The following is a 26798-nucleotide window of genomic DNA, read 5'->3' as shown; positions in this document are numbered from 1 at the left end:
CAGAAGAAACCTATCTTCATCTGTTCAGCGAGCTGTGTTTTACTTAAGTTGTAAAGTAAGTCTTCCCCTTCACTGTTTGTAAATTATAAAAACGTTTTAACAATACATTTAACCCAACATACCAAAAATAATCATTTTAACATATGCTCAGTATTAAAATACATTAATGAAGTGTTTTATTCTTTTATTTTGCCAAGTCTTTGAAAGCTGATGTGTATCTTTTACTTTTTTTTTTGAAGCAGGGTCTTGCTATGTAACCCAAGCTGTCCTCAAATTTGGTATGTAGCCCAGGCTGCTTCAAATTCATGATCCTCTTGTCTTAGCTTCCTATGTCTGGGATTATGTTACCATGCCCAGCTATGTTTTTATATTTTAAGGGGTTGTTTGGTTTTGGTTTTAGTTTTTTTTTTTTGTTTGGAGCTGAGGCTCGAACCCAGGGCCTTGTGCTTGCTAGGCAAGCGCTCTACCACTGAGCTAAATCCCCAACCCCTGGTTTTAGTTTTTTGAGATAGAATTTCTCTGTGTAGCCCTGGCTGTCTGGAACTCACTCTGTAGACCAGGCAGGCTGGCCTGAAATTTACAGAGATCCACGTGCCTCTGCCTGCTGAGTACTGGTATTAAAAGCATGCACCACCACTGCCTGGCTTAAGGGGTTGTTTTAATAAGACAGAATTAATAGACTTGATTCAGACCTTATGCTGTACAAAGTCTACAATAGTTTCAATGTAGTCCTTTATAGAAAACATTTGCTGATCCTTGATTGAATTCATTTTATCTTGACAGTATTTTACTAAGGTGGGTGCTCTTATCCCTGTTTTGCAGATCGGGAAATAAATGCATGGAAGAATTAAGCAGCTTTCTCTTTGCATTCACCAGAGCATACTGCAGACTTTTTTTTTTTTTACAACAAATTTGCTAATGCTTTTATTTCTTTGCAGTGTAAAAAGTTGATCCAGTGGCTCACATGCTAAAGATGGCGCGGTCAAGATCCAGATCCCCCAGGTGGAAAAAAAGGTGAGGAGTTGCATGTTTTACACAGTTAACTTGGATTTGGAAATCACCATTTCTGCTCAAGCTTCGATTTTAATAAGCTCACTGGACCTGTCTGTTCACAGTAGCCAATTGATCAGTATTTCTTGATTCAGGGAGCTGATAAATTTATTTAATTGGGGCTGGCAGCTAGAATTAATCTATAATAAAAAGGAATGTAGTGACCACAACCAGAATGAGAAATGACTTTGAGAAGGTTACATTTTTTAAGCTAACAAGGTTTTCAACTCTTCAGTGTAGGTTTCATTTAATTTTTCATAATATGTTTGAAGAAATTTAGTCAGAAAATAAGGTGTTTCCTATCTTCTTGGCAGAATAGTGGTTTTGAATAGCTCAATTATAGTTCACCTCATTTTTTTCTGATAGGTAGTATCAGTACTATAGTACACATGATTAGATTGGAATAGTTCAACCAGTTTACTTACTATACATCACCTACAGCCAAGTTCTGGGACTACAAATGCAAAAGTATGCCAACTTCTGTGGTCTTAGCAAGCACACAGATTGGCTGGGGAGAGTAACACAATAGGCAATTCTGATAGAGTGGGGAAAGTGCTGAGCTTCTGACTTGGGCAAAGCATTCTGCATTTGTAGGGACAGAATAATTCTGCTTTGCAGCCGGTAAGTTTTCGGACTGATGAAAAGGACCATTATTACGCACATTAAAGATGAACCATGATTTTTATGTTAATATAGCTTGGCCATTGTGCTTGCTCCAATAATAACGGTGAATCACAGTCATTATATTTATATAATTGATTTTCATTTTATAAATGTCACAAAATCATGTTGTATTTGGGAGAAATTTCAAAAAGAAAAGAGAATGTAAAGAGAGAAATGACTGTAACATGGAAGATAGCACAGAGGTCATTTTATTTTATTCTTCTTTTAGTGAGGCTCTGGTAATGGGCACAGGGACTCTGCCAAGCTTAGTGCCTGAATTTCTAATTCCTTCTTCAGGTTGTTTTTTAAGAACTATAAAGGGTTTGACATTTTGGTCATATTGCAAGCCAACATACTAGTTTGCTACAAGACCACTCCCATGTCAGAGACAGTCTCTCTACCTTCTAAGATCCCCTGAAGGCTTCAGAGTGGCTGGCTAGGTAGATGATGCAAAACAGTCACAGGTTCTGGGGTTATGACACAACTGAGGAACTTGAGTCACTTGTAGTAAATATTATCTTATTATCATGGGCAGCAAACAAATAAGCCCTCTATCCATAAGGGAGACCTTATCTCTATTTGCAAGGCTGTTTCTTGGGGAACCAAAGTTGTCAGTGCCTCTACTCTTACGGCATGCAAAACTCTAGACACTGGACAATTGTCTCCTAATAGACTTTTCGGGTCTCTTTTGCCCCTCTAGGAGAATTAGAAATGCTAACCATTATAACAACTTTTTCTAGAAGTGAGTACTATACAGTAAGATATAAAATATGATCTCAGAATAGATTTAAATGTGAATTAAGGGCTAAAGTTAAATCTTGAGTGTGTCATCCAGTCTGGAAGACATCTGCCTCTGACTGCCAGGTTCTCTCCTAAGCAATGAAAAGAGATAAAATTACCCAGGAATTCCTCAGAGGCTCTAGTTGCTTCTCCTCCTGTGATGCGGTATAGCCAGAGTTTCTGCTTCTGATAAGTAGTATTTGCCAGTATGTCTAGCTTGGTGACTCTGGAAGACAGTATTGCCAAATCCACTGTAAATGTCCTAATGGGTACTGAAGAAGATAGATGTGCCTCCTTTCTTGTATAAAGACACAGATTTGTCATTGAAAAGAAAGAGATTCATTCATGATTTCCCCAATTATTTAGAAGCTTCTTAGAGCAAGTAAATAAAAAAATTGCCAGGGCACACCTTTCTTACTGCTTTGGAGACATTAAGCCCTAAAGGAGATGATAAGAAATTGGACAAGTCACATGGGGTAAAGGTTCTCAGGTGCAAAGATGAGCTTTATCTTGTTCTTTCCTTATCTTTTTTTTTTTGGCTTGCTTGTTTTGAGACAGAGTTTCACTGGCTGACCTAGTACTTAGTATATAGACTAGACTAGCTTCAGACTCAGAGATCTGCCTGCCTGTGTCTCCCAAGTACAGGGATTAAAGTTATGAGACACTGTGCCCAGCCCCCTTCCTTATCTTTAAGGCTGAGTGACCTACAGTGTTTTCCATAAATATTATGGGAGTCTTCTCAGTGGAAATACAAGTCTACAGGCTGGCAGTGTCAAGGTCCCAGGAAAGATAGATACAGAGAAGCTATAATACTGGAGAGTATTATAGCTGTGTTCAACACACTTTGACTAGAGTTACAAGCTATTTAAACAACACATCTTTCAATTGATAGGGTGGAGATTTTAGAAAGAAAAGCAGTTTATGCTAGAATTATTTATGGAGAGTTAGGCATAGTAGTCTACTCTTGTATTCCCAGCATACTGGGTGTAGAGGCAGAAAGATTGTTTTTAAGTATAGGGTCAGCATTGTCATCAGAGACAGTTCCAGTTGGGCCAGCTTGGGTTATAGAGTGAGACTCGGTTTTTTCTTAAAAACAAAACAAAAAAGAAACCTAATATATGGAGGAAAAGTAGAGATTGATGTCTTAAGACTCTCTTGTCTTTCCTGCCCATGCTACCTGATAAGCTTCTTACTTTGGTACAACCTGAAGGGAGAGAACAGTCAGTTGGAAAAACTATAAAACATTTCTGGATATGAGTTTGGATTGTAGCATTATTGTCTTAAAATGCAATTTAGGAGGTCACATTCAGTTTTCTTGATACTCTTTGACATATTTGTTCTTATTTCATTCATGCTTGCTTCTCACTTGGCTATTGAACCTGATGTAAGCTTTTCCTCATTGGCCTTTTGGAGTTGCTACGTCTACTTTTGTTAGAACTTTGCTATCAGTAGTCTCTCAAAAAAGATTGTATTATATACCTGGTCTGGTCCCTCTCCAATATGACAGGTATGTTTGACCCAGTTGGATGTGCTCATTGACTACATTAGTTTGGATGAAGAGAGTATGGTTGTCAGGTAGGACAAAAGAATCATTAGATCTCCTCAACCCAATGTACAAATTACAGGTACATATATAACTAGATTTCTATATTTACCTTGAGTATGTTAGTAGTGGAATTCTAGGAAAGGTCAGTATTTTAGGTAGATTACACTAAAACAAACAGTTAAAGGTCTTAAAGTGAACTAAACTTTTCTGTGCTTGTTTACATAGGTCTTTGTCACCACAATCTAGAAATTTTGAATACTACGAGGAAAGACATTTCCATGGGCACTATGACCCTGAATATAGAAATGATTCAAAAAGACCCTTTCCTTGGAGAATGGACGATGAGAAACATGGACAGAATAAACCAAGGATTCCCCCTCGTGTGAAGCCATATTATCGGTCTTATGAAAATAGATCACCTTCACCAAATGTAAAGTCTGTAGAAAAATTTGACACATATAAGCCTCACCAAGAATATTTCCCTGGAAGAGGGGATGATGATAGAAGATCTCAGTATATGCTCACATACTCAGAAAGTGCAACAACCTACACAGAGCACGAAAGGGATTGTTATCCCCCTAAAATGCAAGGAAGGTATATTCCAGATGAGCACAGAGTTAGAGGAAGTGAGAGAGGAGGGAAGCCATCTCAGATGTCACTGGCAGATTCCTGTAGATTTGAAGATGAATCCAGACACCAGAGGGTCCAAGAAGAAAGCTACCCTCAGTCACCCAGAAGAGGCTCAGAAGACTTTGATGCGAGGAACCATTTTCAGAAGAGGTACAGGGAATCACTAAGCCTGGGGAGTTTGGCATAAGGCCTCAAGTAAAAGAGTCTGTTACTTTTATGTTGATTATGATCACCTTTTTTTGTCTCAAAAGAGAAGAATATTTCTTTTTCAGATAATTCATACTGATAGCTAGAATGTGTTTTTCTTTTCTTTTCTCTTCTCTTCTTTTCTTTTCTTTTTTGGTGTTTGGAGACAGGGTTTCCCTGTGTAGCCCTCGCTGTCCTGGAACTCATTCTGTAGACCATGCTAGTCTTGAACTTAGAGATATGCCTTTACCTCCAGGGTGCTTGGATTAAAGTTATATGCCACCGTGCCTAGCTAAAGTGAGAATGTTTTTTTTTTTTTTTTTTTAGTTTTCAAGACAGGGTTTCTCTGTGTAGTTTTGCGCCTTTCCTGGAACTCACTTTGTAGACCAGGCTGGCCTCGAACTCACAGAGATCCGCCTGGCTCTGCCTCCCGAGTGCTGGGATTAAAGGCGTGCGCCACCACCGCCCGGCGAGAATGTTTTTAAAAGATGTTACTCTTTATGTGCCTTTATGAGTTGGCATGAGGTCCTATATAGGTTATCTTGTCATTGCATGCTGCATTTTAAGGCCAGACTGCTCAATATTCTACACATTGAAATGTTTACTTCTGTGTATTGTCAATATAAACTTCTGTATGTCAACACAGGTACCCAGAGGATCATGATTTCAGAAAGTATGGCTACACATCAAAAAGACCTACGGATGTGGCAAGGTATGAAAATAGAGAGCCAACCAGAATCCCAAAGTGGAAGCCTGAGCATTCTTTTGTACCTTTCCAAGAGAAGAATGAAGAGTGGAGCTTCGGATCACAAAGCTACAGATACACTGAGAGAGAATACCCAGAGACAAGTTCAGCAACCAGAGTATCTTATGATTACCGTCACAAACATCATAAGCTCTCAGACAGCGAGCAGGACTTTCCTGATGGGAGATTTCCGAAGTACTTGAAGGCAGAAGACAGAAAATACAGTTCTCTAAAAGTTCCTGGAAATAGAGAGTCTGATTGTTTTAGTGCTACAAGAGGAAGAGAGAATGAGAATGAGCAAGTCAATGGGCCTTTTCAACTCTACAAGAAAGACTGTGTTTCCTATACTAATACAAATATAACAGAAGCTGATTTGGGGCCTTGCAACGACACATGGAAGAAAAAAATAAATGATTGCAGAAAAGAGAGTACCTCTTCTAGTAAACAACTTGATGCAAGCCCAAAACATGAAGAGAAACGCTACTCATTTGTCAAGAAAAAATCACTTACTGTTCAAGTAGACATGAACAAGATGGACACATTTAGGTATTAGCTTCTAAGTGTTTATTAATTGATTTTTTTCCACTTTAATTTGCTGCTTCAAGATGGGATTTGTACTGTTGATTAGAGTACATTGTGTGTTCACGAGATTACCAAGCTTTTCCCCCAAAGTCCTGTAATGAAGACAAATTCTGTAGTTTAGTAATAGGTGGTGATCTAGTGTCTTCTGGTTCTTATATCTTATCTGCAGATAATTCTTGGATTTAGGGCATTTCAGGGACTTGTTTCTCTTTATGAAGTTAGGTGTTTTTATACTGCCAGATTTTTTTTAAATCCAGGCATAGGCTAAAGAGAGTTCAGCTTCTATTCTTTTTTTTTGTTTGTTTGTTTGTTTTGAGACAAGGTCTCACTATGTAGCTCTGGCTGTCCTAAAACACTCTTTGTAGACCAGGCTGACCTCAAACTCACAGAAATCAGTCGGCCTCTGCCTCCCAAGTGCTAGGATTAAAGGCGTGCGCCACCACCACAGGCCAGCATCTATTCTTTATGCAGCTTCTCAGGCTGTTCCTTGTTGCTTTTGACATTCATAGAATCTTTTAGCAGGAAGGGATCTTAGCAGGTCCTTATTTTTATAAAAGATAAAAGTTAGGTTTTGAAAGAGGAAATGGAGCTTAATGTCTTTTTGGGATCCCAGGAGACAGATGACTTGATGTGATTCTTACTGTGGTTGCAACATGACTAAATTTAACTGACTAGATTATTCTCCAAGATAGAGGGAATGAGGTTATAGTGTGTGTGTGTGTGTGTGTGTGTGTGTGTGTGTGTGTGTGTGTGTGCGCACCGCGCATGTATATGCATGATGTGTGAATACTGGCACACATGTGCCATGGCAGGTATGACCATGGCAGGTATGCACATGGCAGGCAGAGGACAATTTTGGGGAGTTGTTTCTTTCCTTCTACCATGAGTTCTAGGGATCAAACTCAGGTCATCAGGCTTGCATGGCAGGTTCTTTTACCTGGTGAGCCATCCTGATGGCCCACAGTTAATATCTTAATAGATTAGTTTCAAAACACTATTCTAAGGTTCTCCTTACTTACAGTGAGAGAGAATTTTTGTAAAGTCAAGTTTTTAGGTTTGATAACAACTTTTAAAATATGGAAAATATGGTAGCGGTTCAAAGTGGTTGTTTACAATATTTTGACAATATTGAAGTAGAAAATAGTCTGATTATTTCTTGTATATTAGGTGACTTTAATGCCATGTGTTTGAAGGAAAAATTCACTTAGACTTGTTATTTGAAAAGAGTTTAGGACCATTTATCTATACTTATCTTCCACTCATGGTTTCTTAGTTTTATAGCATGTGATTTAGTGCCTAAGTTATGACAGAATAAATAAAAATATTTTTAATGTTTAGCTATCTTAATTTTAACAAATTCCATCCTTAGCTAAACAGTTTCAAATTTAATTAAACATCTCAAATTATTTTAGGTCTACTTCTGGATATTCTGCAGATAGACAGCTATCACATGATTTGGTTGCTGTTGGCAGAAAAAATGACAGTTTTCATCCAGTATTTCAACATCTTGACTCGCCTCAGAATCCTGAAAACAAACCTACAGAAGAATTTGCTCAGGAAATCATAGCACTAATCCATGAAGTTAAAGGTTGGTATAGTTTACCCAAACATTATATCTAGCACAAAAATAATGTACCAACTTTTACAAGGTATAAATATCTTTGATGTAGTTTAATTGTAATTAATATTCCATTTTAAGTAGGTCTAAGTTAGGAAATCATTTGGAAAGAGTACCAGACATTCATTCAAGCCTAGTTGTTTTTTTTTAATGTATTTTCAATAACTTTCTGCTTCAAATGCTAGTGGAGTACAACTCATTAGTTAGTAAAAGATCAGCCTGATCCAAACAACAGGCATATTGAGAGCCTAACAAAGGAGGAAGAAGCAACAAAAACAGGTATAAATCCCAGATAATCTAGAAGTTAGGTTATTTTATGATATTGCAACCCTCCCCCAGGGCCTTCCTAGGACTTTGTGCCATAATCTTGTTGCTGTGTGATCAGTGGAAGATTTCATTCTTTGTGACATCAAAGAGTTCATTAGGGCTTTAAAGATTTGCAGTAAAGTTTTGCTTTTGACAATTTTTCACTAATTAGAAAAGCAGTGATGTAAAACAACTTTCTCTAGTAGTGCTGCATAAATTATAGATATTCTAAACAACAGATTTTCAAGAATGTCAAAATTTTATTTACTTTAATCTTTACCTTCATGACACATATTTTTAAAATAATTATTGGGCTGAAGAGATATCTCAGCAGTTAAGAGTACTAGCTGCTCTTGAAGAGGCTGCAGGTTCCCAGCACCCACGTGGCTGCTTACAGACTTCTTTAACTCCAGTTCTAGTCTTCTTTTGGACTCTGCACACAAGTCATACACATGGTGCACATCATACAGGCAGAACATTCAATACACATAAGTAATACTTTTCAAAACTATTCTATCTGCTATCCCTTAAGTGAAGGTGTGTATATTTTGAACGAGGTAGTTTGGGGCTGAGGGTTTAGTTCAGTATTAAAGCAGTTTTCTGAGACTATGCAAGACCCTGAGTTTGATCCCCCCAAACTTGAGAAAATATGAATAAAAAATAAAGTATACAGTTTGTCAGGAACAGTTTACACTCTCAGCTCCAACCCTTTTTCCCAAAGTATAGTTTTCAGAAAGTATGGTAGTATTTTACAGAAAAACAGAGTGTTCTAGAACAAGACTAGTGAATTAGGAGAGAAGATTGCTTGCATAACATTGGGACCAATTAAGTGTATTCTCCTTTCTGTACTATTAAGAGCTTACAGCATAGCTAATTTTAGAATGTCTATGAATTGAAGTTAATGTAAAAGTGAAATGATGTTGGAAGGCACCCTATGGTATTTAAACAGAACATTCAGCATTTGTTCAGAGATTATTTTGATTAAATTGTTAGTTGATATAATCTTCACTGTTGAACTGTAGAGTGTCTTTCTTACATTCTGGAGTGTGCTCTTACCATGGAGAATGATTCTCACTTTGACAGTGTCATTCTTCTGTACAAGAAAGCAAATATGGCAGATAGGAAGAAAATCTTTCAGTTCATAAGTCAAGTTTTTCAAAACTCTTGTTTGGGTTTAGAAGGGCATCTGAGCATTACAAGTTAATATGGAAATGAAGTTTGGGTCCTGTTTCTTTTCAAAGGAGAACACTTTGGATGTATTTTAATGGCCCCTTCTTGATCTTGAGCTTTATAGAATCTTTTTAATGGCAGTCAGTTTCACGTTGACATGGAGCTATTTATTTCCTTTTCCAGCAAGTTGTTTTGCAGCATCTCATGTTACTTTAAATGAGCGTTTCTCAAGAATACATAACAGACATGGTGCAGATGTCAATCAAATGAAATTGAATTCAGATCCAGAATTTCACAGGTAATGATTAGTTACTCTCTTTCCATTTACCTCATGAAAATAAACCTCAGAATAGATTGGGAAAGGTCCAGCTTTGTAAGCTTGCTTTCCTGGGTGTGGTATAGACTCTAGGGGTGTACTTTGTACATAAAAAAACAAGATCAGTGTAAGCAGTTACTGGACCAGTACACATCGATGAAGTAGGTTGCATTAACGTCATTGACTAACACTGTTTGAACGTTGGGACTTTTAAAATATTTACCTGCCTTTGATTCTGCTGTGTCTATATTAGTTGCCTACTGAAGTTAACATTGGAAGATTGGTTAAGCCATTGAAATCAGTTACTTTAAGTGATCACAAGTGATTGTTTTGAGGTCTGAGGATGAAAGAATGCCTTCTGCTGGCACTTGTCTGAGCATAACTGGAGTGCTAAATTGAATCAATGTTATAATGTTGTGTATCACCAAAATACAATTTGAGGTCACAGTTACTAGTGATTAGAGAAGCACCAAAACTTCCCTATAGTGTGGTTCATAGGATATGTATGACCTAGTAGATCACCATATGGGTGAAAACCTAGCAGGGCATGGTAGCGTATGACATTAATCCCAATACTTGGGAGACAGAGGGAGGCAGATCTCTGAGTTGAAGGCAATAAGTTTCAGAACAAGGGCTTCGTTAGAAAAATAAATAAATAAATAAATGAAAACCTGCCAACAGTAGGCTTCTTTTGCTTTCTTCAAGACCTACTGTTTTTATTCCAAATTCTATTCTGTAATAAAACAATCAAGGTATCAGTGCATAAGATAATTAGCATAATTATTTAATTATTTGCTTTTATTATTTTAGGAGAATAGATATGTCTTTGGCTGATCTTCAGAATAAACAGACTATGGTATATGAACCAGATAAGGTAAGTGAATACAATTATATTGATATAGTAGCAGGAAAAGGGTTTGTGATGGGGTCCAGAAAGGAGTTAAAGGTGTATGAAGAAAGACTGATATCCAAGAATCTAAAATTGAAAAGGTGTAGTCTCCAAGTGACTGATTGCAGTCCAGGATGGAGTGAAAATACCAAAAAAAGACAGAAATTTTCTTTGAGATTATTAAGGATAACAACTTCGAAAAGTTGATTTAAAAATCACATATAAGGGCGGTCATGGCCCACACCTTTAATGCCAGCACTTGGGAGGCAGAGGCAGGTGGATCTCTTGAGTTCGAGGCCAACCTGGTCTACAAAGCTAGTTCCAGGATAGCCAGGGCTGTTACACAGAGAAACCCTGTCTCAAATTTTTTTAAAAAAATTGCATTTACTACTCATCCCCAGACTCTTTAGTGTAAAGCTTATAGAAAATATGATCGATAGCTGTTTTTTTTCAAATCTGGCACATGGAATATATTTTTAATTGTATGTGAAAGAAATGCAAAGGAACCTGTGGCATTTGGTGCTGCCCTTCTGTTTGCTGTAGAATTTAAGAATGATTCTGTGGAATATAAACTAGCAAAATAATGAAAATAATACTAAATTTCTCCATTGTCATGTATGTGGCTCCTACCCAACACCTCCCCTTCCCACCTTCTCTTACTTTACTGATTAGGAAGACTGTCATGACTAACCAGGTTGGAAGACAAATCTTTAAAAGCATGTCAAATTCTAAATGAATTGTTAATTTTTCCTTTGAGACTGTTTCTGTAGTGAAGAGATTTTAATGTATTTTTGATAGACTGTATAAGTAATTTTTTACTTACAAAGCTTTTATTAACACAGATAGCTTACTTTATTGAATGATACTTTGAGAAAATTTCTAACTATCTTTGTAGTCAACTTACAGGAAATTTGAAGACTTAAAAAATCCATAATTCCTGTTGTATAACATGGTACATTTTAACAGTCTATCAGATGCAATTCAATATGCTTTTTTCATAATCCACAATATCTCTTTTATGTAAAAGTTCTAAATTCCCCCCATGGCCTTTTACAATTGGAGTTTTTAAATTTTTAATTTTTTTCAGTAAATGTTTTCCATATTCCATATATCATTTATTAATTTTAATGGCTATAACAGTTTTGTTTGATTTATTTACCATAACTTACTGGATCATTCTTTTCTTCCCTTTAAATTATTTTTACATTTAAGTTGTTTCCTTTTTGTTGTTTTAAATATTTTTAAAGAGGCAGCCTTTTCTTTTGAATAGAATCCCAGAAGTAGGATTCCTGGTTCAATATTAAGAACTTTTCTAACGTCAGTTGAACTTTTCTAACATCAATTTTATCTCAAAATATATTAGTTTATACTACCATTAGCAGGATGAGTATAAAATAATTAGGGACTTTTAATTAAGGTTCTTGTTAGAAATGGTCTCTGTGCAACTAACAGTAATGTGAACGGTTTGTATTCTGTCAAAATCCCTCAGACTCTGGTCAAAGTAATAGATCCAAATGACCTACGACATGACATTGAAAGGAGGAGAAAAGAGCGGTTACAGAATGAAGATGAGAACATTTTTCACATGGCTAGTCCTACAGAGAGGTAATCAGTAAATGAAAAATAGCCTGCTATCAGGGAGCGTTTGGTTTCAGCAGTTTTTACATTGTTGTGTGATTAATGTTAGTCTAGGGATCTGAGTCTTCAGATCCATTTTATGTTTATTAAAATATTTCAGTTGATCATTGGTTATCACATGAAGTTTGATTTAAACATCAAAAACAATGGAGTGGGTGAATATTTGAGGTCTTTGTAATTCTGGAGAAGAAGCATATAATAGCTGTTTGAGTATTAGCAGGAGCCAGGACTTTATAGACTGTTCAGCTCAAGCAGATTGAAACTCTAATAGGTGTGGACCCTTAGATTCTGACTTAGTTTGAATGACTACAAAATTTTGAGGTCAGTACAATTCTCTTTGGGAACTCTTCTTGGATCTATGAAGTAGATGCATGTGTAATAGAACAGGTGGAAGAAGCCAGGAGTGATGGTGCACACCACTCTGGAGGCAGAGGCAGTCCTGTCTCAAAAACAAAACAAGACCAAAAAAGAAAAAAAGAAACAGCAGAGGGAGACCTCAATTTGAATCCCATTGACTCTGCCCATTTACAAACTGTTAGTCAACAAATTTCATCAATCTTTAGGAATCTCTCCATACTATAATGATAAGACCAGGTTATTCTGCAGGGGCACTATACTACTAAGTCACTGGTGTCTTAGAAGTTATGTCATGTATAGCAAAGATATCATCATCATATCACATTTTTGTATTCAACCTCACACCTCTTTGCAGGGGTCTTTAGTCATCTAAATTGGCTCTAGTTCTGAGAACTGGTGGAACCTATGGCAAATATGTGACCCCATATGATTCTGAGGAGTAATTGAATGAGATAATTTCTAGTTTGGGCAAGAGTCCTTAATCAATTTGAATCTCTTCAGAAGCAGGGATGTGAATAGAAAGAGATAGTGCTAATTGTTTTTCCATAATCCTTAGTATCAACTCTTAAAACATTTAAATATTTGACTAGATTTTTTTTTTTTTCCGAGACAGGGTTTCTCTGTGTAGCTTTGCGCCTTTCCTGGAACTCACTTTGGAGACCAGGCTGGCCTTGAACTCACAGAGATCCGCCTGGCTCTGCCTCCCGAGTGCTGGGATTAAAGGCGTGCTCCACCACCGCCCGGCTTGACTAGATTTTTAAATCAACTCCTAACCTGACTAGCCTTAGTCAAAATACGTGGAGCTTGTTTTAACTGGACTTGATTATGATAGTAAGTTTGGGACTGATTAAAAGATAGTGAAGCTATGTGGTTTGGCATATAAAACAATTGGAATATATAAAAATCTTGTCCTTTGTTGGGCAAAAGTCACCAATTTCCTAATATGATATGCTTAACACATATCATATTTCAAGTAACAAGCTGTCTATTGTGTTTTTCTTGGCTGAAAAAGCTTTAGAAACACAGTGTACCAAGAAATAGATTTATTGAACATTTATGATGATAACTATATCATAAATGCTCCAGGGTATATCTTTACCCTTTGAGATGATTAGAGCTTGAATGCTGGCATTCTACTTGGGTTCAGTGCCCAGCTCTAAGAATCTTTGCTATGTAAATGATTTGGGGTAGGTTACCTAGCCTCTGTTTCCTCATCTGTGAAATAGGAATGAGAACTATGCTTACCGCATAATGGTGATCAGGATTAAGTAAAATGTAGCTGGTTAGTGTTAAGCTTGTTAATGTTAGCTTTGAGGACAATGTTGTAGCATGAAACATGAGAATTTTTTTAAAATTTCAGTATTCTTTGCCATAAAATTCACCCTTTATAAGTAAGCGATTGAGTTGTTTTTACTATATTTACCGAGTTGTATAAGAACCACTTATCTCAAAAATATTTTGTCACTCCAGAAAGAAACAGTGTACCCAGCTGTGGAACCCCACCCACCATTTTTTCTTTTTCCCTTCCCTGGCAACCACTATTACATAGTCTGTGGATTGGCTATTCTCAACATTTCATATAAATGCAGTAATATAATGTTGGGCTTTTTGTGACTTCTTATTTTATGTAGCATGTATTAAAAGTTTATCCATGCTATAGCACAAAGATTTCTTTTATGGCTAAATAATGCTCCATTGTATGGATGTGTCATATGTTGTTTATCCATTTATTAGTTGATGGACTTTTGATTTGTTTCCACTTTTTGGTTATTGTGAATAAATAGTGTTGTGAACATTTTGTGTGGAAGTTTTTGTGTGGTCATGTCTTCATTTTTATTAACTATATACCCACATGTAGAATTGAGGAGTTAGGTGGTTATTGCCAAACTGTTTTCCAAAATGACTACATCATTTTACATTCTACCAGCAATGCATGAGAGGTTCAGTTGTCCATACCTGTGGAGTTCTTTGTGGTGTTTTTTTTTTGCTTTTACTTTTTAAAATGATACCAGATCTAGGGAGATTGCTCTGTGGGTAAAGGTGCCTGCTGTCAAGGCTCTGGAACCCATGTGGAAGAAAAAAGCTGAATCCCACATGTAGTTAGTTCTCTGACCTGTACATGTGTATCATAGCAGGGGCATGCACACATTTACACATGAATATATACACCTATACAAACACACAGTCCAAATAAACTTGAAATTTATCATTTTTAAATGATGTAGAATTGCTCATCTTTGACTCAGTTCAATTTCCTTATTAAAGTAAAATTTATCCTTTTATCTTAGAAATGAAGTTTGCCAAATGAACTTGCCAAAAGTTTGGTCTCATTTTTACTTAAGTAAATTCCAGTATGTTTCTAGAGAAATTCAGATAAAGCATAATGTCTTAAATCATAGGATTGGCTGGGTGGCGGTAGCACACACCTTTAATCCCAGCACTCGGGTGGCAGAGCCAGGCGGATCTCTGTGAGTTCGAGGCCAGCCTGGTCTACAGAGTGAGTTCCAGGACAGGCACCACAGAGAAGCCCTGTCTTGAAAAATCAAAAAAATAAAATCATAGGATTCAGTGATTTCCATTAATATGTAAGTTATATGAAGGTTATCTGTGTTTATTCACCACTATATTTCATTGCCTTATTTGTTGAATGCGTAAAGACTTTATAGAGCAATGGACTGGGCCGATGATACTTTAGCTGTAAGGCATTTCTATCTGGATTACTTTTCCTTAATGTCTTGGGATCCTTTGCCAGCAAGCTTAATTCTTTGGCATTCCATACAATGTATAAGACCTTGCTGTTCTTTATTGGCTCCTCAGTATGACCAATATCTTACCTTGATGTCTCCAGGTCTTACGATGTCTTCCAAGTCTTCTGACACATGATTTCTCCTTCTTCTAACCAGAGTTACTAAGTCCTCTACAATGTAATTGAGATGTGTTATATAGGTATGGGCTATGTGTAAATATGAAGCTTAAAAATTATATCAGTGAACTTCAAAAGTACATGAAACTATCAAAACTTTATTTTTCTCTAGGGAACTTATGGGGAAAGATGGTTTATACTAAACTAGGGTGAACTTCATAGAGGTCTTTTCATATACAGGAGATATTTAATTTCCTTGTTAAGTGACATTTCTATGTGTTGGGGATACAATAAAAACTACGCAAAGCTCTTGACTTCTTGGCACTTGGAACTTAATGGTAGGAGAAAGAAAATGTCAGTGGAATGGTAGGTTAAAAACTAAGGTAGAAATGGAAATTCAGCAGGAAGAGTGACTTGTGTGATGTGGTTTTACAATTTTAGTGGGCATATGAATTGATTGAAGGAGTCAGCCAGCTACATCATACCTGAGAGTGTATGTAATACTTCAAAACAGGGAACCAGATGCAAAGATGTTAAGGCAAAAACATGTTTCTTCCTGGCTAAAGACTAGAATTATGTCTGGTAGGGTTACAGTATGGTAGAAAGAGGAGAGGGAGACTGGGGAGATGGCTCAGTGGGCAAAGCACTTGCTGAACAAGCCTTACCTAGATTTAGGTCCTCAGAATAATCCTATTGTGCTCCTACTGGGAGACAGGAGGCAGAGACCAGGTACCTGGAGGCTTGTGGACTAGCCTGAAAGCAACAGTGAGCAAACAAGAGACCTGGTTCCCAGCAAGGTGGAAGGTGAAGAATGATACCCTAGGTCATTCTCTGACTCTCATATATGCCCTGTAGCACATGTGTGCCTGCACCTACATAAACTTAGAGATATGTAAAAGTATACAAGGCATCCAAAAGGTTAAAAGTTAGTAGATGAGGCCTAATCATGAAGCACTTTGAAGGACAAGATTACAGTGAGTGAAATTAGAAACATTTAAGGTTCTAACTAAAGAAAAGACATAATCTCTTAAATTTTAAAATGATTACTATAGCTCCAGGGTAGAAAATGGGCTGTAAGAATTATAGAAAAAAATCATATTTTATGGCTTATTTCACTTTCATAATGCTTAAGTTTCATCCATATCATGTTTTATGTCAACGTTTTTTTCCTTAAAAACTTCATTTTAAGGCTGGAATAGTCTTTGGATATACCACATTGTATTTACCTGGTTGTTTGTTTTTTAATGGATATTTGTGGGTTTTCCACCTTTTGCCTTTTATAAGTAGTGCTGTTAGGAACACTCAAGTATTCTATCTTTTTATTGTAGCCTTTCTATTCTAGTAAATGTAAGATAGCATCTCACTGTGGTTTTGATTTGCATTTCCCTAATGATTAATGATGAACTTTTTTCATATGCTTTCAAATGGCTTTTTGGCCATTTATATGTGGAGAAATTTTTCTTGAATCCTTTGCCCATTTTTATAATCAAATTAAAGTCTTTATTGCTGAGGTATAATAGTTGGGAGGATTGTTTTTGTTTTGAGACAGGGTCTCACTATGAAGTCCTGGCTGGCCTAGAACTCACTATGTAACTCATGCTGGCCTCAAACTCATAGAGACCAATCTACTTTGCTTCCTAAGTGCTGCAATTAAAGGCATGATACCACACCTGGATAAAAAGAGTTCTTTACTATTCTCCAGGCCAGTGAGAGGGTTCAATGGGTAAAGGTACTTTTACCAAACTTGACAACCTGAGACGTACATATTTTCCTTTGACCTCCACATGTGTGACTTGGCTCATCTATACACAATAATAAAATATAGTAACATGTTAAGAGTTCTTGATGTATTCTAGATACTACAGTTTGAGTGTTACTTACTGGAAATGCTTGTGACCAGAAATGATTCAGATTTTAGATTATTTGGAGTACTTGCATATATATATATATATATATATATATATATATATAATCAGCTATTGTGGGTAGGAGGGCCCCATAACTAAACATGAAATTCACTTATGTTCTTACATTCATATGGAAATTTTATACAGTATTTTAATGTGCCTGTGTTTTGACTGTGATTTGTCTTATATGGTCAGGTGTAGAATTTTTCTTCATGTTGGTTCTCAGAAGGCTTCAGATTTTGGAGCATTTCAGATTTTCGTATTAGGGATGTTCAACCTGTATTTCTTTATTGGATATGTTTTACAAAGAGAATTTTTAAAACATAAGGCATTTGTAATTTTGCCAAATAGAAATGAGCACTTCTAATATTTGGTCTATTTTTGATGTTTATCTTTTTTATAGGCATATATGTGTGCTTTTTAAGTAATGAAATTATCCTCAATGTATAGTTTTGCGGTTACACACTGCTATTTTGACTTAGTATTACATCACAAACATTTTATCAGGGCAGCAGTTTTCTGACCATTTAATAGACCCTGAAGCCTTATGTTGTGTCAGGTTCTGGGGTCAGTGGTGGGACCACAAATAAACCATCCACGGTGGTATTCAAAGCTTATTCCATAAACACACAGGTATAAGCAGTAGCTACAAATAGGAGAGGTAGGTGTTAGGACCTCTAAATACTGTATGTGTCACAGTAGGGTTATCTATTCTACCTCAGAGGAGTTTAGGAAAGTTTTGGACAAGGTATGAATGGAGCCAAACTTTGAAGTTAATCTAAATGGAAGAAAATGATCACAGAAGGAATTGCAGGTACAAAGTTATGGAAGCAGGAAAGATCATGGTATGTTCTGGGAACTATATATACACGGTTAATTATTTAAAGTTCAATATGTGTTTGGGAGGTTGGAGGAAAGCAGATAGTAAGACCATAAAGAGCCAGGGCATAAAAGACATGGGAAATCATGAAGACTGAATTTTATCCCATGCAAAGTTCATGGGAGGGACTGAAGCAAGGCAATTGGCTCCCTAAGGAACAGGCCCTGCAGAAGACATAGGATAGATCTTAAAGAGTGTTGTGGGAGCCAGGCGGTGGTGGCACACACCTTTAATCCCAGCACTCGGGAGGCAGAGCCAGGTCGATCTCTGTGAGTTTGAGGTCAGTCTGGCCTACAGAGCGAGATCTAGGACAGGACCCAAAACTCCAAAGAGTGTTGTGGGGAGATGTGGGCTATGACAAGAAAAGGAATTGCCAAGAGCTATAGAAATGAACCTTCCAGGATCTTCTTACCAAGCAGACCTGGGAGAGCCCATTGTGACCTCAAGATCCCTCACATTGTGAGGAGCTGGGAGCCTGTCCTTTGCAGTATGAGAGCCCACAGTTTTGCCAGTGAGATGACCATGTTCTAGTCTCTTACCTTACCTCTGAAAAATGGGCTGGGTCATAAGCCATTGATGCTTCTGCCAAGAATCTCAGGAAGTAGGGGCGGGGGAGGCAGTGATACTTTTTCCTGAGGGGGCGGAAACTTACATATATCAGCCATAGCCTCCAGGAATCCTGTCCTTGGACCTCAGAGTGAGACCCCTAGTACAAGGAATGTTGTTTTTCCTCTATTGCTAACTTCCAGCTTAGTTCAATAATGCTTGTTGAAAACATCAGTGGTAATGACTATCATTTATAATTTTAGTAGTGACAGATCATTGAAATTTTACTGTTGTGGTATGTGTCTCAAGTTTTTTTCCTCTTTAACTGATTAAAGTAACAAGATTCTTTCTTTCCCTTTATTAGGAATCATCAGTGTCCCAGTTCTTCAAAGGTGAAGACTATTCGTGCTGATGGATTTCAAAAGCCTCCACATTTTATAAAATCAAATTTTAGAAAATTTATTCAGAAACCTTACATAGTAAGATTGGAGTTTCAAGTTTTTCATTTTTGTACATAAATATATATATACATATATATATATACATACTTTTCAGAGTGCTTGTAATTTTATTTTGTGTTATAACAGTGTTGAGGCTTAAAAGAATTTATGACAGAAGAAAGCTCTTCTCTTGATTTAGTAGAAATTTCATTTGTTATAGTACTAATTTTCTTAAGATGTTTTGATAACAACTTCATTAAAGTAGGATTTATACACTATAAAGTTCATTTATTTCAGGTGTATAATTTGGTGATTCGTAATTCTTCAAGATGTGTTGTAGTCATCACTGTAGTCCAGTTGTTGGACTTAAGACAGGATTTCACTTTGTTGCTCAGGCTAAGCAGTGGAACTTGCTGTACACTCCAAGCAAGCCTCCACTTTGCAACCCATCTTCCTTCACCTCCTGAATGCTGGGACTACAGGCATATGCCACCATGCCTGCATAGGATATTGTCATTACCCAGTAAGAGCTCTCATGCCTGCTTAATTATTACATGTTCCCATCCCCCACAAAACCACGAATCTCTCTATTTGAAAGATTTGCTTATAGAATAGATCATGAAGTAATAGCCATCAGCTCTTCTGTAAGTGATGACTAAATGATGGGAGGCAGTTAGTTTGTAATACAATATTAGAAGTAATATCCCATTACTTTACCATACGGTTATTACAAGAAGCAAGTTACTAGATCATGCCCACAAAGAGAAGGATCATTGATGGAGATTATTAGGAGCCATGTCAGCAGCTGCCTAGTACAATCCTCCCTCTGGCCAGACTCCACAGAAATGGATTAAGTAGAAGGTAATAAGACTATTGATTTTAGAAATAGGAAACTGGAGAATGGATACCATCTTAATTGTTTCTGCTAGAGGATTCGGGATCTGTGTAGTTAGATTGCTAATGTAGTTCTTTCTCTTATTTCTGGGCCTTCCCAAGCTATTGTAAGAATATCACCTTCAGTCGATTAAAGTCTATGTTAGGCTAACTTGCCTACCGGCAGTGTGGAGACTTTTGGTTTTTCTTGGACAATAGACAACCTTTACGAAGTCCTAATGGCAATGGGTTTCTTTCTTTCAAAGATGCATACATGAGTCAATACTAGATTTATAGTCCACTTTTTAAAAGTTAATCATTGTGTTATACAGAGTGTTTTTTTTCACACTTCTCACAGGCATGAATGAAACTGGCCCCTCACAAACTAGCATGGGTCATATGAGAGAAGAAGTATGTAAGCTCCATGCTCCCTGATTTGGGGTCTTATCTTCAAATATATGTCTTAATTGGTGAGACTAGTTTTTAAAGTAACCCTTAAGGTATATTAACCCATATTAATACTTTTTATTCAGAATTATGCTATGCAGAGAAAAGATGGCATTACTCAGAAGATATTTAGAGTTGAGGAAAATCATCAAAACAGAAGAGGCTCTAAAAGATCTTTCAAGGTATTGAGTATTGTTTTTCATTTATGTCTGACCATGAGCTTATATATTGGAAGTAATGTTGCATCAGTAAATTAAAAGCTATTTTTGTGGTATTTTAAACAGTAACTATAAACTAGTGTTATGGTTTCTATGACTATTTCTAGAATGTATACTTAATGGTTACTAGTTTAATAGTGTTGTTTAATCAGAATTTGACTTTGAACCCTTTTTTCAAATAGTAATGTAGCTGTTTCTAGAAATTACCAAAGATTTAAGACTTAGTAGGGCAGAGTAGATTCCATGTGTAAACGTGTGGACTGGGTCACTTCTCAAACTGTTTTAGGAGGTTGCTTGGAAATGCAACTAGCCCCAAGGAGAGTATGAGATGAGTGAGGGAGGGAGGTTTGTAGAATTGCTGGGAAAGTTTGCATAGATTGGTTTATGTCTGACAAAACTAATGATTCTGCCTTCCCACCTCCAGTACAAAATAACAAGATCAAAACCGAAAATAAAAATATTTATAGTCTTCTATGTCTACTATACTGGACAATATATAGGCAGACTTTAGTTTTCATCATTCATACAATTAATATTTGCTATTTTATGGTAAAGAAAAGTGAATAAATTGTATGTTATTTAAGTGTCTGTGAGGGTATGCACATATGTGCAGGCCCCCATGGAGGCCAGATGAAAGTATTAGATACCCTGGAACTGGAGTTGCAGGCAGTTGTGAGCTACCCAACTTGAGTGCTGGGAACTGAACTTGGGTCCTCTGGAAGAGTGGCAAGTCCCATCTTCCCAGTCCCAGGAATAAAGTTTAAAAATTTTGATTCGCCGGGCGGTGGTGGCGCACGCCTTTAATCCCAGCACTCGGGAGGCAGAGGCAGGCGGATCTCTGTGAGTTCGAGGCCAGCCTGGTCTACAGTGCGAGATCCAGGAAAGGCGCAAAGCTACACAGAGAAACCCTGTCTCGAAAAACCAAAAAAAAAAAAAAAATTTTGATTCATAGGTATTTTTACTTAATATCTTTTCCCCTTCGCTCGTACTTGACATAATCACCATAAATCAAAAAAATAAACTTAGCTAGTTAGAACTTTTGAAGACATATTTTTTAGTATGATAAATACCAAGAATTCATTTCAAGTTCTTTTATCTTTTCTCTTCGTGTATGTGTTGTGTATGTAGATGCACATGTACAAGCATTTGGAGACCAGATATAGACGTTGGATGACTTCCTTAGTTGTCCTCCACCTTATTTTTTTTTAATTGATAAATTTTCTTCTTTGACAACTTTAGATGCGTATATAATACATTCAGGTTACTTTTGCCCCAACTGTGTCTTTTACTCCCACCCGTCTGCCCCTACTTTCTTATAAATGTGTTTTTGTCTTGTGTCCCACAGAGTTTAGGGTTGTATGTATGACTTTGGGTTTGAAACTATCCATTATACCCTGGGGGGCTCATCAGTGGCAACATAACTAGGTACTATGCCTCCCCTTTTCCCAGAATGTTAGTTTCTTTAGTGTGCATTAGTTTCTACAGTGTGTGATAGGGCCTTATGGTCTTCTTTCCCATCTGTAGCTGACTATTAGATGTGCTAGTTTATGATTGCCTTGGTTGTAGCATGCTTCGAAAATGGCATTTCCCAGCCCTTCTCATTATCTTACAGCTCTTATGTTCTTTCTCCCCAACCCCTTTCCACAATGTCACGCTGACCTAGCTTCCTTTTCTGTTGCTATGAAAAAGCACTGACCAAAATCATCTTTGGGGTAGAAAGGGTTTATTTGGCTCACAGGTTATAGTCATCATCAAGGGAAGCCAAGGCAGCAACTGAAGCAGAGACCATGGAGGAATGTTACTTACTGGCTTGCTTTCCATGGTTTGCTTAGCTTACTTTCTTACACAATTGAGAACCACCTGCCCACGGTTAGCACTACACAGTGAGATGGACCCTACCACTTCAAACATTAATTAAGAAAATTCCCCACAGACATGCCACAGTCTCATCTGATGGATATAGTTCTTCAGCTGAGGTTCCATCCTTCCAGACGACCCAAGTCTGTGTCAGGTTGACATAAAAAAAACCCCGCCGGTACGTCTTTGCCAACTCTTCACATAAACACATCAGTCACTATTAAACTGTGATGTTTTCTTTCTTGCTTATCTTTAAAATCTCATGTTAATGTAAAACACAAAGTTTAAAAGTCCCTGTTTGAACAGTTTCGTTCCCAGTACGCCCCTCCACTTTCATTTTGCCTATATGCTGCTGTCCCTACTCCCTTAAGGCAACAGAGTCCACTGTCCACTCTCGGGCTTCCTGGATTCCATAGATATTCAAAGTTAAACACATAAGATAAAGAGTTGAGGCCAGGATCTGCACATAAGAGAGACCATGCATTGTCTTTCTGGGCCTGGAGTACCTTGAATACGTTTTTCTAATTTCATCCATTTCCCTGCACTTTCCTTATTTTCATTTTTCTTCATGACTGAATAAAATGCCATTGTGTATGCATACTACAGTTTCATTATCCATTCATCAGTTAATGGATATCTAGGCTGATTCTGTTTCCTAACCATTGTGAATAGAGGTACCATGATTATAGATGTGCAAATGTCTCTGTAGTAGGATATAAATTTCTTTGGAGTGGTATAGCTAGGTCATATGGTAGTCTAATTTTTTTTGGAGAAACTCCAGACTGATTTCTAAAGTGGATATACCAGTTTACACTTCCACTGATGTTGTATAAATGGTTCCCTTTACCCACAACCATGCCAGTGTTTGTTGTCCTTTGTATCTTTAATGACACTCAGACTGGGTGAGATGGACTCATAAAGTAGCTTTATTTTGTAAAATTTTATGTGTATGGGTACTTTCCATGCATGTATGTCTGTATACCATGTGCATACAGTGCTCGTAGAGGCCAGAGAGGGTGTCAAATTCCGAAACTGGAGTTACAGGCAGTTGTGAGCTGCTGTGTGAATGCTGGGAATAGAACTGTGGTCTTCTGGAAGCCTTAACTGCTAAGCCCTTTCCAGCCCTTAAAATAGTTTAAAAATACATTTCCCTGATGACTAAATATAGTGAACACTTTTAAAAGTGTTTTCTAGCTATCTATATTTCTTCTTTTGAGAACCCTCTGTTGAGTGAGTCCCTTAGCCCATTTGGGTTGTTTGTTTTTATGGAATTTAGATTTTTGAGTCCCTTCTATATTCTAGTTAGTAATTCTTACCAGATACATACCTGACAGATATTTTCTCTCATTCTTTGGGCTGCCTCTTTATTCACTCAATGGTTTCTCATACTGTGCAAAAGTTTTTTTAGTTTCACCAGATCCCATTTATTAGTCATTGGCCTTATTTCCTGTGCTATTAGAGTCTTATTCAGAAAATCTTTACGCCTATATGTTGAAAACCCTTAGGCCTATATGTTGAAGTCTACTCTTTACTTTCTCATTTAGCAGATTCAGAGTACCAGATCTTATATTGAGGTCTTTGATCCATTGGAGTTGACTTTTGTGCAGGATGAGACATCAAAAAAAATTGAGAGATCTCAAATAATGATGCATCTAAAGACTTGGGGGAAAAACAGAAAAAAAAACTGGACAAAATAGTAGAAGGGAAGAAATAATTAAAATCAGTGTAGAAATTAATGAAACAGAAACATACAAAAATGCAAAGAATCAGTGAGACAAAGAATTTGTTCTTTGAGAAAATAAAGAAGATTGATAAATCCTTAGCCAGATTAACTCAAAGGAAGAGAACATTCAGATTAATAAAATTAGTTATGAATAGTGAGATATGAAAATAGGTATCAATGAAATGAAAATCATAAGGACATACTTTGAAAACCTATATTCTACTAAAAGGAATGGATGAATTTCTAGATGCATATGACCTACCACAATTAGACCAAGGTGAAATAATGTTAAAAAGACAAACCAGCCGGGCGGTGGTGGCGCACGCCTTTAATCCCAGCACTTGGGAGGCAGAGGCAGGCGGATCTCTGTGAGTTCAAGGCCAGCCTGGTCTACAGCGCGAGATCCAGGAAAGGCGCAAAGCTACACAGAGAAACCCTGTCTCGAAAAAAAAAAAAAGACAAACCAGCCGGGTGGTGGTAGAGCACGCCTGCAACCCCAGCACTTAGGAGACTGAGGCAGGCGGGGCACTGTGAGTTCAAGGCCAGCCTGGGCTACAGAGCAAGGTCCAGGACAGCCAAAGCTACACAGAGAAACTCTGTCTTGAAAAAAAATGCAGTAATAAAAATTCTCACACCAAAATCCTCCAGTGCCAGATGATTTCTTTGAAAAATTCTATTAGACCTTCCAAAAAATTAACACCAGTACATTCAAATTATTTTATAAAGTAGAAAAGAAAGGGATACTTCTAAACTTTTTTACAAAGCCAGTATTGCCCTGATACCAAACTGGACAAAGACAACAACAACAAAAATAAAAGAAAAATAAAGCTCAATCTACCTGATGTACATAGAAGTAAAATAAAATATATCAATATTTGCATATTTTCTGAATTAAATAAAAAAATGTGTTTGTCTTAGTCACGTTGCCTTCATTCCAGAGATACAGGGATAGTTCAAAATATGGAAATCAATAAATGTAATTCACTGCATAAATGAATACAAAGATAGAAATCACATGACCAGTGCAACCCTTCATGAAAGTCATGGGGTTCGTGTTGCTGGAGAGATAGCTCAGCAAAGCTCACTCATTACTCTTGGAGAGGACTCAGGTTTGCTTTCCAGCACCTGGTAGTTTACAAACATTCATAACTCCAGTTCCAGGGGATTGAGTTCCATTTTCTGGCCTCTGTTGGCACTGTATTCATGTACTGCACATATCCACATTCAGGCCAAAAAAAAAAAAATCTAAAAAAATAAGTCATGAAGAGGTTAGAGATGGAGGGAACATACCTCAACATGATCAAGGTTTTATGTCACAAACCTAGCCAGCTTCATCCTAAATGAAGAACAACCCAAAGCATTCCCACTAAGATCAGGAACAAGGCAAGGATGTCCACTCTCCACTGCCATCCTATATAATGCTTGAAATCGTCACTAGAGCAGTAAGACAAAAGGGATACACATAGGAAAAGTCAAACTAGTCTTTTTTGTAAATGATAGGATTAGAGACTCTAGATACTTCATCAAAATAAACCTCGTAGAACTGAGAAAACACTTTGGTGAGGTGACAGAGTATAAAATTAATATGCAAAAGTTAGTAGCCTTCCTGTATACCAATGACAAACATACTAAAGAAATTGATAAAATCTCATTCAGAACACCACACACACAGAATACCTGAGAATAAACTTAACTAAAGAAACAAAAAAATTCTAAGACAATGCTAAAAACAGTTGAGGAAGACACGAGAACATGGGAAGAGCTCACATGCTTATGGATCAGGAGATTCAGTAGTGTGAAAACCACTGGCCTTCCAAAGGCAATCTATGGATTCTAGGGACATTTGTCATCAACGTAGGAAAGACAATCTTAAAATTTATATAGAAGCACAAAAGACCCAAGGATAACCAAAACAACTGAACAAAAAGAATAGTGTAGGAGGTATCAACATACATAATTTCAGGCTGTACTACAGATCCACAATAATAAAACTAGCATGGTACTTGTAAAAAAATAAACACAGATCAATGGAATAAAGGACCTGAATATAAGTTCATGCTAAAAGATACCAAAAATAGACACTGCAGAAAAACAATAGCTTACAACAAATGGTATTGGGAAACTTGAGCATCAACATGCAGAAGAATGAAACTAGATCCACCTTACTTTCTGAAACAGTGTCTCATTGAACCAGGAACTCAACAATTTAAATACCTGGCTTGCCAATGAACTCCAGGGATCTGCCTATCAGTACCTCCCTAGCGCACCCCCTATCACTGGCATTTAGAGTCAGGTACTGGAGATCTGAACTCGAGTCCCCATGCTTGCTTAGCAGGTTCTTTACTGACTGAGCCGGAAGGCTCATTACTAACCATTTCCAAAAACTGTTTTCTATAGAGCAAAGTTTTTTTTTAAATAGTGCAGAAAATAAACTAGTATCTAGTTTGAAGAAATTATACTTTAGGGCTGGTATTAATGCATTTTTAAAATATCTTTGGTGCCTAGAATCAAGGGCTGTTGTGAATATTATTCTCCTGTCTGTTATACTATTAGACTAGATTGGGGAAC

General features: G+C 37.1%; 1 protein-coding gene and 1 non-coding gene across 11 annotated transcripts in view; one reads left to right on the top strand and one right to left on the bottom strand.

Annotated features, from left to right (window-relative positions):
* Bclaf3 (BCLAF1 and THRAP3 family member 3) overlaps window positions 1-26798 on the top strand; it is a 60876-nt gene that overhangs the window by 18641 nt on the left and 15437 nt on the right. For 4 of the 10 annotated variants that reach the window (XM_052727150.1, XM_052726898.1, XM_052727209.1 and 1 more), the window contains exons 2-10: window positions 939-1014; window positions 4265-4819; window positions 5502-6146; window positions 7595-7770; window positions 9460-9574; window positions 10403-10466; window positions 11971-12086; window positions 19037-19151; window positions 20519-20614. In XM_052727150.1, the coding sequence (XP_052583110.1) occupies window positions 965-1014; window positions 4265-4819; window positions 5502-6146; window positions 7595-7770; window positions 9460-9574; window positions 10403-10466; window positions 11971-12086; window positions 19037-19151; window positions 20519-20614 (1932 nt within the window). In that variant the 5' untranslated portion in view covers window positions 939-964. Of the gene's footprint in view, window positions 1-938; window positions 1015-4264; window positions 4820-5501; window positions 6147-7594; window positions 7771-9459; window positions 9575-10402; window positions 10467-11970; window positions 12087-15324; window positions 17292-19036; window positions 19152-19507; window positions 20615-26798 lie in introns of those variants that run through there. The other 6 variants (XR_008215644.1, XR_008215649.1, XM_052726981.1 and 3 more) reach the window with 4 other exon arrangements.
* Trnaa-agc (transfer RNA alanine (anticodon AGC)) lies at window positions 412-487 on the bottom strand. Its single transcript has one exon. It is a non-coding gene; the product is annotated as a tRNA-Ala (tRNA).

This window comes from Peromyscus californicus, unplaced genomic scaffold (genome assembly GCF_007827085.1).
Source record: "Peromyscus californicus insignis strain IS unplaced genomic scaffold, ASM782708v3 Scaffold_10__1_contigs__length_136768540, whole genome shotgun sequence".
Classification (NCBI taxonomy): Eukaryota; Metazoa; Chordata; class Mammalia; order Rodentia; family Cricetidae; genus Peromyscus; species Peromyscus californicus.
This window is presented reverse-complemented; position numbering and strand designations above follow the sequence as displayed.